The sequence below is a fragment of the Gekko japonicus genome, unplaced genomic scaffold (genome assembly GCF_001447785.1).
Source record: "Gekko japonicus isolate JY-2015 unplaced genomic scaffold, Gekko_japonicus_V1.1 scaffold2100, whole genome shotgun sequence".
NCBI classification, from domain to species: Eukaryota; Metazoa; Chordata; class Lepidosauria; order Squamata; family Gekkonidae; genus Gekko; species Gekko japonicus.
This window is the reverse complement of record NW_015160283.1, coordinates 135,275-144,970: the sequence shown is the minus strand read 5'-3', so window position 1 is coordinate 144,970 and position 9,696 is coordinate 135,275. Positions and strand designations below refer to the sequence as shown.

Here is a 9,696-nt window from a genome sequence, read left to right as displayed (position 1 = left end):
GATGACACCCAGCTCTATCTGATGTTGGGTGGCCGGTCGGGCTCCGACCCAGAAGATCTGAGCCCGGGATTACAGGCTGTGGCTGGGGGGCTCAGGCTGAGCCGGCTGAAACTAAACCCAGCGAAGACGGAGGTCCTGTGCCTGAGCCGGAATGGTCCGGGGCTGGGGCTCCCTCTCCCGACCTTCGATGGGGTGCCTCTGGTGCCAGCGTCAGAGGTTAGGAGTTTGGGAGTGCTCCTGGATCCCTCCCTAACTATGGTGGCCCAGGTGGCAGACACTGCCAGATCTGCATTTTACCATCTTAGGCAGATTCGGCAGTTGGTTCTCTTCCTCGACCGCGATGACCTGGCTACAGTGATCCATGCGATGGTCACTTCAAAGTTAGACTACTGTAACGCTCTCTACATGGGGCTGCCTTTGTTGCAGATCCGGAAGCTGCAGCTAGTGCAGAATGCGGCGGCCAGGCTGTTGATGGGCCTCCCCAGGTGGGAGCACATCCGGCCTGGGTTGAAAGCGCTGCACTGGCTGCCAATAGCATACTGAATCCGCTTCAAAGTGCTGGTACTCACCTTTAAAGCTCTACATGGCCAGGGTCCGACTTACCTGAGGGACTGCCTTTCCCCACATATACCCCCAAGAGCACTTCGGCCGGGGACCCAACACCGCCTGGTGATTCCAGGCCCCCAGGAGGTAAAGCTTGCTGCGACCAGGGCCAGATCCTTCTCAGTTGCGGCCCCTACCTGGTGGAACGAGCTCCCGGAGGAGATCAGGGCCCTGCGGGACCTTATGCAGTTCCGCAGGGCCTGCAAGACGGAGCTCTTCCACCAGGCTTTCGCATAGAGGCCGCTGCCGCCACCACCACCAATGGTGGCAATAACATCGGGACTAGGAACCGCCCTCATAAGTTCTGCTATGAATTGTATGGCACTGACACTGTGGGATTGGCTTGAACTATCTACTGGACAATATCACCCCAAGGGGAGGATTTAAGGAAGTGACTGATGCCATCAAAACCACTCAAAGACCATCTTGTTTACAGAAAGCACTTTATTATTGTTATTATTATTATTATTCATGATTTTTTGTTTTATCTGGTTTTATGCATGGGCTCATGCCCCTTGTAAGCCACCCTGAGCCCATTCGCGGGGAGGGCGGGGTAAAAATGCCTAAATAAATAAAAATAAATAAAATGGGTAGTACTTCTTGATTTAATAAGTCTTAGGGTTGATCCCAATTTGTCATGATGTCCAAATCTGGCACTTTAATAAACTGTGTTATATGTTTTCTATACAAACCAGAGGTATAAAATATCAGTTAGAAACAAGAAACAAAGTGTAAATTCTTGAAGTGCCCAGATGCAGCATTACAAGGAATTGTAGTTACTGAGTGCCTGATCATAGCCGCTAAGAAAAATTGATCTGCATAAATGTTCAGCTTTTTCACTCATACATGGCTTTATAAGCTCCTTTCTTGAATTTCCTCTTTTCTGCATCGTCTTTTGAGTACATCTGCAGCCAGGAATAGGGATGGGCTCGAATCAGCTCACAAACTAAAGTTTGTGATGATCTAGACTGGTTTGTGGTTCACAAAGTCAAGTTTGTGACAGGTCAACTGGCACGGACTTTCCATGAATTTTTAAGCTGTTTCTCCTGAACCTCCTGAACCTGTCATATCCTGTACTAGCTAGGAACACCAAACTCACAGGGCATCTCCAGCTAACTCTCCTCTACCAGCCCTTCAAGCTTGGTGAGGATTGGATTTGCGGGGTCTGAGTTACAGCCCTCCAAAGAAGGTGCCCCCGGAAAGTGCTTTCCTGTCCCATTGGTTTCAGTGGGCTTAGACTGGGGTAGTTATGCACAGGATTGTACTGCTAGTAGAAAATCAAGGAGGGGTGAGATTGTGTATACTTGCAGAACTGATTAGGTTAAATATTTAAGTTTGGAATTCTATCCAGACTGAGCTGTTCTATATAAGCAGTGGCTTTCCCTCTTACTACACTCTTCTTTCTCCTCCCCCGATTTTCTTTCCCGCTGCAGTGAGAGAGGGGTAACCACAAAAATTGGTGACTTCCTCCTCAAGAGGAAGACCCTCCTGCAAGTGGAAAGGGCCGCAGCCTGGTTTCTGATAATCTCTTTGATACTCTTAGTCCTAGCGAACAGTGCCTTTCTCTTCTGCTTCATTTTGCCTGGAGCATGGCTGCTTTATTCCTATAGGAATTCCTGACAATTTCCAACTAGCAGTCTAAAATAAATCTCATTTTGCCTTTCAGCTCAAGTTCAGACATCATAAGAGATTTGGAAATTGCTGGGATGCGTTCAGGCTCATCAGATAAGTAAGAGTGCTACAAAATTGTTTTCATCCCTTAACGGTTGTAATTGATTTCTTTTTATCACTCAGCTACTAGGGAACATGGCCAGTTAAACTGGCAAATATGCTCAGTGTTGTGTATTGTTTCACTTCTGAAGCCGTGCACTCACTGATATGAGTTTAAAAAGCTGAAGACCACTTTAGGTATTAAAAAAACTGGCATTGAAGTCAGCAGGGATCTTGTTGTAGAAAAAGAGCTGCCGGAGCTCATTAGCATAACTCATTAGCATAACTTATTTGCATATGCCACGCCCCCTGACATCACCGGAAGTGACAGAAGGCCACACCCCCTGACATCACCGGAAGTGTGTCAGAAGGCCCGGCTACTTACCCTCCTGCTTCATCCTCATTCCCAAACGGAATGAGGATCGAAGCAGAGGGCGGGGTAAAGAAGGGGGCGGGGCTTCACCACGTGACCGCCCCGCCCCCTAGAGGTTCTCTTCCGGAGCTCCGTACCTGAGAGCTCCCCCCCGACTAGAGCCCTGGAAGTCAGAGCATTCATAATATTCTCTTAGTCTCTTAATTACTGCATACAAGGAGTGCTTAGGTGAACAAACTTCCAAGCAAAAATCCTTCGTTAAAATACTGTATATTCAAAGGGAGAAAGGAGCCTGATAGGAATCTGGATACACTGACATTTCCTTATACCTGTCAGTGATCTTTGCACTACTAATCTACTAGCCATGAAATTCACAAAAATATAAGCTCTTTAGAATGAATAAGCTCAGTTGTGCTCATTATGGCTCACAGAGAGCCACATGCACAATTACCGGCAACCAAAAGAGCCACATGACTACTGTATGCTCTTGGACTATACATGCACAATGATATGACATAGAATTCTTAAACATAATTATGACTTTTTAAAATTACTGTGGTACCTCTACATATGCAGAGCTGTCTCTCCCCACCACTGTTGTATCCTAGCCAGCACTTGTGTATTTAGAATAAGAGAAGCAATACTATACTCGATCTTAGCCAAAAGGCTGAGAAGTGATAGAGTAAGGGGAAGGGATTCCTTCTCGACCTTCCTGCTCTCTCCTTAGCATTTGGCATAGTAGGTTGGGCAAGAGAGTGAGATTACCAGAGTGCCCAGAGGAGGACCAGTCGGCTGTGGAGAAAGGGGAGTAAAACCACCCCACCACCCCCACACACACACGCTATGGCCAACTTGCTTGTTCCTTGGGTGGCTGCTATGGTGGTTGTACTCTCTGTTTTGCGGTAAGCATGCTGTCTTCCTGGCAGTTGCCTTGGTGTGTATGTGTGTGGTGCGGGCAGTGTTGGAGAGAACAGGCTTTTTACTTCCATCCCTGGAATGAGGCTCACAGCTTACCGGTCCTCCATTTTGTCCAACAGTAGCTGTTTTAAGATGGGAGCCAGCTACCAACGACTACTAGGCAATGACCTTGCTCACTTTTCCAGAACTTGGGAAAGGTGCCACATGGAGGAGGAGTTGCAGGTGGCTCCTGAGACAGTAACAAAGTAGCTATTTATTTATTTATTTATTTATATAATTATTTGTTTAAATTATTTATTTATTTAACTTATTTATATCCTGCCTTATCTCCCTAGACTCAAGGCAACTAACAAAGCAACAATGAATCGTAAGCACATAAAAACATTATTGAAGAGCCATCAACAAAACACTGCCAGTTTACCCTCTCTCCAACGTTCTCCGAAGTAAAACTATTTTACACACCTTCCTTGAATGCAGGAAGTGAAGGTGCCTCTGCACCCACACTTAAGAACATAAGAACATAAGAGATGCCAATGTTGGATCAGGCCAAAGGCCCATCCAGTCCAACACTCTGTATCACACAGTGGCCAGAAATACCAGTGCCATCAGGAGGTCCACCAGTGGGGCCAGGACGTTAGAAGCCCTCCCCCTGTTGACCCCCCCCCCCAAGCACCAAGAAGACAGAGCATCACTTGCCCCAGAGTCCCTATCTATACCTTGTGGCTAATAGCCACTGATCGACCTCTGCTCCATATGCTTATCTAATTCCCTTTTGAAGCCGTCCATGCTTGTAGCCGCCACCACTTCCTGTGGCAGTGAATTCCAAGTGTTAATCACTCTTTGGGTGAAGAAGTTCTTCCTTTTATCCGTTCTAGCCCGACCGCTCAGCAATTTCATGGAGCACCTACGAGTTCTTGTATTGTGAGAAAGGGAGAATAGTACCTCTTTCTCTACCTGCTCTTTCCCATGCATAATCTTATAAACCTCAATCATGTCACCCCGCAGTCGTCGTTTCTCCAAGCTAAAGAGCCCTAAGCGCCTTAACCTTTCCTCATAGGGAAAGTGTTCCAACCCTTTTATCATTCGAGTTGCCTTTTTCTGCACTTTTTCCAAAGCTATAATATCCTTTTTAAGGTGTGGTGACCACTTGTAAGCCATTCCAAAGGAGCTAGTCTTAATAAAATACCCTTGTAATGATAACTAGGTCTGACTATAGTCCTATATATTTTTTTCTATATTGTTGTAAAAGAAGACAAATCTAAAACTGCATGTGGTTGGAAAAGCTTATTTTGGGCAACATTGCATTTTGATACTGGACATGAAGATGTACTGTTTCCTTTTATTTTGTCATGCTTCAAACATGGTTTGCTATGGAAGGAAATAACTTCAGGCCAAAATGGAAAATATTTGTATGTTGTTTCTTATTTCTCAAGAGTTATATTCAGCCGTGCTTTTTAAAAAATCATTTCTCTTGGCAATGCAAGTATTCATTTATCTCTAAAACGGTGCTTTCTTTGTGAGAATATCAGTTCAGAAGTTTAGCCTGTTCCCCAAAGCTGTTGATTTTTCATTTGAATTTTGTTAGTTTTGTATTATGTTGTAAAATATGTTTGACTGTTTTTTTCAATGCATCAGTAACTGAAAGGAAGATTTAGAACTGAAACTATGCAGGAAAAAAGCATCGTATCATAGTTCTCGATATATTTGAGATAATTCTCTCTGTGTGTGTGTTTGTCTGTAACTAAAATTAGACTAGCCTTTAGACTCTTTAAAGCTGAGGAGAAAAAAAAACAACAAGAAAAATCCACTGTTGTTCATACATCGGGGGCGGGAGGGGGGGCGGGCTTCCATTGGTTCCCATTCTAGAATTTACTTACATTACATGTTATAGATACAACATCTCAGATGCATTGCTTCCTCAACACAGCTGGCCAGCTTGAAAGAGAAGCATAAAGGGAATGGCTTCCCTGTGCCATTGGTGAAAGCTATCCATGCCATTAAATTCTTCCTGCTGCATCCATTTCATGAGAAGCGGTACAATTTTGACCTCTGCTTACTTAACGTTTATATTGAGATATGGCTGTGTCTAGCATACATCTCAGAACCCATGCAGAAGTTAGAGTTCCAAACTTATTGATCTACATGACTGAAAGAAAGAAAAAAAATCCATTGAATTAACCATCGGCCTTGATAATGGCGAGTTATTTCTATTTAAAAAATGGCATTTAAAGCTAAGCAGATGAGAGAGCAGCTCAATTTCAACTACAAATCAGCAGGCATGTTAGTGCAGATGACAGCCTGTCATGATCCTAGGCCTAAGACTGAAAAATGAGCTGCCTGTATGGGTTTTGCCCTGTGTACTTGTAGTGTCCTTGTATTAATTCTGCGTAGGGTTCCCAACTCTGGGCTGGGGAACTCCTGGAAATCTGGGGGTGGAGCCTGGGGAGGGCAAATTTTGGGGAGGGAGCTAAGTGCGGATCCTATTCCATAAAGACTGCCCTCCAAAGCTACCATTTCCTCCAGGGGAACTGATCTCTGTAGTCTGTAGATCAGTTGTAATTCCAGGAGAACTCCAGGCACCACCTGGATAATGGCAACCCTAATTCTGACCCATTTCTGTAACTGTTCTCTTATTTGCTATAATATTTGTCTAAGACACTTTCTTATTCACTGTTCTTCGTGCCTCATATTTAGTCATGCATCAGGGCATGGCCTGACTAAAGAGGGTGTTGCCTGGGGGCAGGGAGGGTACTCTGGGCCCTGTCTGATAAACCCCTAGAACTGAAGTAATAGCAGGAGGGAAGGAGGGTGTGTGTTGGGAGGTAGATCTCTGGAAGGGACATCCTGACTGGCAAACCTGTACAGCCCCACTCCTTTCCGCAGCATAGCTCTAATAATAATTTGACAGCATCAGTGACAGAAGTAGAAGAGGTCTTTGGATGTCTTGCCTCTGTTTAGATAGTTGTTCAAATTGTCCTAAATAGTTACATTGAAAAACCATATGGATCCATTGCTTGCCAGTAAGTTGTACCTCTTTTATGACAAAACAATAAACAGGAAGTCCAATCTGATCACATAAGAAAAAAATAGAAATAAGGAGATTTCGATCTGTGCACCAGATAAGCATACCGCTTTTTGGATTTGCAGTTCTTTTGTTGCAGAATTCACACCATTTATAATAGACTGAGAGCCCCTAATAACTGGGAGTGGGTATGCTACAAATTGTTGCCAGATTTGGCTTTCAGCCCTTTCTGTTCTGTTTGCTTTACCTAATCACACCAATATTCTTATCAGTTTCCTGAACTTGTAGGCTCTCTTCCACTGTATTTAATGGAGGATAATCAAATTTCTCATTTGGTTGTACTTTCATCCATGGTTGGTTGTTAATGACTGTTTATTAATCTCCCACATAACTGAAGAGGTTGCTGCCACCCTTCTAAAGATAATTAATGATTTCACTCCAGAAGATGTGTTCTCTCCCCCCCCCCAACTATCAAAACTCTCTTATTCTATCCCATAACCATTTCTTTTCAGAAGCCTTGCACTGTAGAGCATTTAAAGAAGCAGACAAAGGAGTGGGGGTAAAAATCTCTGTTCAAACGGAAATCTGCATCCAAACACAGAGAAGCAGTTGTGTTTATGAACTATGTAAACCTGATTACCTTAGACAGAGAAATATGTTGCTGGAACCTGCAGAGCCCTGTTGAAGGGAAGTAATGCAGCTTTTCTTTTGTTTCCAGTTTGGACTAAAAGTGATCCCAGTAGCTTTCAGCCATAGAGATCTCAGAAATTCCACCATCTGCAGGAGGATCGTGGGAGAGAGTGATTAAAACGTGGAATGCGCTGCCAGGGGGATGTAGTGATGGCCACAGGAATAAACAGCTTTGACTTCTGGTCTATGGATTGGCGATGGCGGTCGCTCTCCCCAGAGCTTGGGGAGGCGATTAGCACACCATCGGCATGGAGGGGTGCCACCTCAAGTGGTACTCCCATGGAGCCTTTGTGAAAGGCTCCAGGCCAGAGAGTTTTGAGGGTTAGCCTCTTCGATGGCTTGCTGCCGGAGAATCGAGGCTTCCCTCTGCTCTGACGGTCCTACCGATGAGTGGCCTTAGGGCACAAGCTAACCTGACCGGGACAAGCGGGGGAGACCAAGCGAAACAACGATTGATGTGAGCGAGGTCAAGAATGTGACCAACAATGAACGTGAGCTCTAAGTAAACGGATAAACGGCGCCCCCTCCCCATGGGAAAAGCGGAGTGCAAAGAGGGACGCCTCTGAAGCACAAGGACAGATGAATGCAGCGAAGGGGGAGTGGGAGGAAACAGGCAGCGTGTGTATTTTGAGAGACTTACTTGAGTGCAAATAGCAAATTGACGAGTGCTTTGAGCCCGGGAGAAGCAGTTTGAAAGTGTAAACAAAGTTGAAAAATGGCGGCATCCCGAGGAAAGTTTAAAGTGAAGCCTGGTAGTCAGAGTCCAAGGCCGGAAGAGGGAGCTGACATCATGAAGCTGTTAGCTGATATGCTCAAGCCAGTGATGGATCAGCTCGATGGTATTAACCAGCAACTGACCTCGTTAAATCAAAACTTCGCTTCACAACAGCAACAGCTGGCAGAAACGGAAAAAAAAGTGGAGCTGGTGGCTGAGAAACTTACAGAGATGGACACCTCAAGCAAGAAGATGAAGAAAAGAATGGGTGAAGTGGAAACGAAACAAAATCTTCAAGAAAATCGTTTGTTGCAGCTGCAAATGGAAAAGGCTAATATGATTCTCAGGTTCCAGGGGGTTCCTGAGACAGAAAAAGAAGATTTGAAGAAGACTCTGGGTGAGATTATCGCTCCAATGACAGGCTTGCTAGTGGAGGAAATAATAAAAGACATGGAGACAGCTTATAGGGCTTACTCCAATTATATTTAAAAAATAGCCTGACTGGAGAAATTGTGGAATCAATGATAGACTCCATCTTCAAAGCCAAGGATTTTTTGCGACGTCAGCTGGGATCGGGGGAAGAATCTAAAGAGGAAGAAACTAAGTCAAGTGACTCAGCTGCCTCGGGAACGGATGAGGACTCTGCTGCAGAAGCGGGTGCGGTAGCAATGAAAACTATATGATTTTAGAGACAGAAAGCCAAAGTAAGGGCAGAAGGACTCTGATAAATGGCTCTTTGAAATAAAGAAGATGCTCAGAAAGTTCTCTCATAATAACTAATTTACTAATACAGAACAATGTGAAAAACAAGAACTCTTCAAGTATATTGTTTTACTAACTCTTTTAATACTAATATTAAGTTTAACATAAAGGGGGTCTCCCACTCTTGGGTTTTTAGTTAGTGTGGGTATCTTTCCTTTATCCATAGTTGTAGTTCCCCCTCCTATATTTGTAGTCTTATTGAAAAAATAAAAATACCCCTCCGGGGGTTTAAAAAAAGAAAGAAAGGAATAAACAGCTTTAAAAGGTGATTAGACAGATTAATGGAGGATAGGCCTATCAGTGGCTACTAGCCATGGTGACTTAGGGGAACCTTCACATTTAGAGACACTAAACCTCTGAATCCCAGAGCCAGGAGGCAACATCAGGGAAAGGTCTCGGCCCCTGTGCCCTGTTGTTGGTCCTCCAGAGGAACTGGTTGGCCCACTGTGTGAGACAGGATGACCACCGGTCTGATCCAGCAGGGCTCCTTTGTCCTTATGAGTTCGAGGGCCAAAAATGAAACGAATCAGAATATCTTGGCCCACGTTCTCTTCAGACCTCCCTCCCCATTCTATTTGCAATGGAAGCTAAGCCAAATTCTAATTTATGTTCCTCATTTATTACCACTCTGGCAGATTAACATTCTGTTATCATGCATGTAAAGGGTGGGGGGAGGGCAAGCATCCTTTTACTACTTTGATAGATTATGGAGAAATATTAACTCTTCCCTTCTGTTCATAATGTTAACAAATGTTTGTGCTATACTGCTATTAAATATGTTCTAAATTGCCAACCAGCATGGATGAGAAGGAGTTGAGACCAAGAGTGAAAAATAAGGTTGGAGGGGAGAGAAACATTAGAAGTGGGTATAGAGGAATGGTGGATGATGAAAGGAAACAAGCA

The 9,696-nt window shown here is 44.4% G+C and overlaps 1 protein-coding gene across 1 annotated transcript in view; it reads left to right on the top strand.

Moving 5' to 3' along the window:
* RAD18 (RAD18, E3 ubiquitin protein ligase) overlaps positions 1 to 9,696 on the top strand; it is a 176,060-nt gene that overhangs the window by 130,125 nt on the left and 36,239 nt on the right. The window contains exon 12 of the mRNA XM_015415566.1: positions 2,270 to 2,332. Coding sequence (XP_015271052.1) covers positions 2,270 to 2,332 — 63 coding nt within the window. The remainder of the gene's footprint in view (positions 1 to 2,269; positions 2,333 to 9,696) is intronic.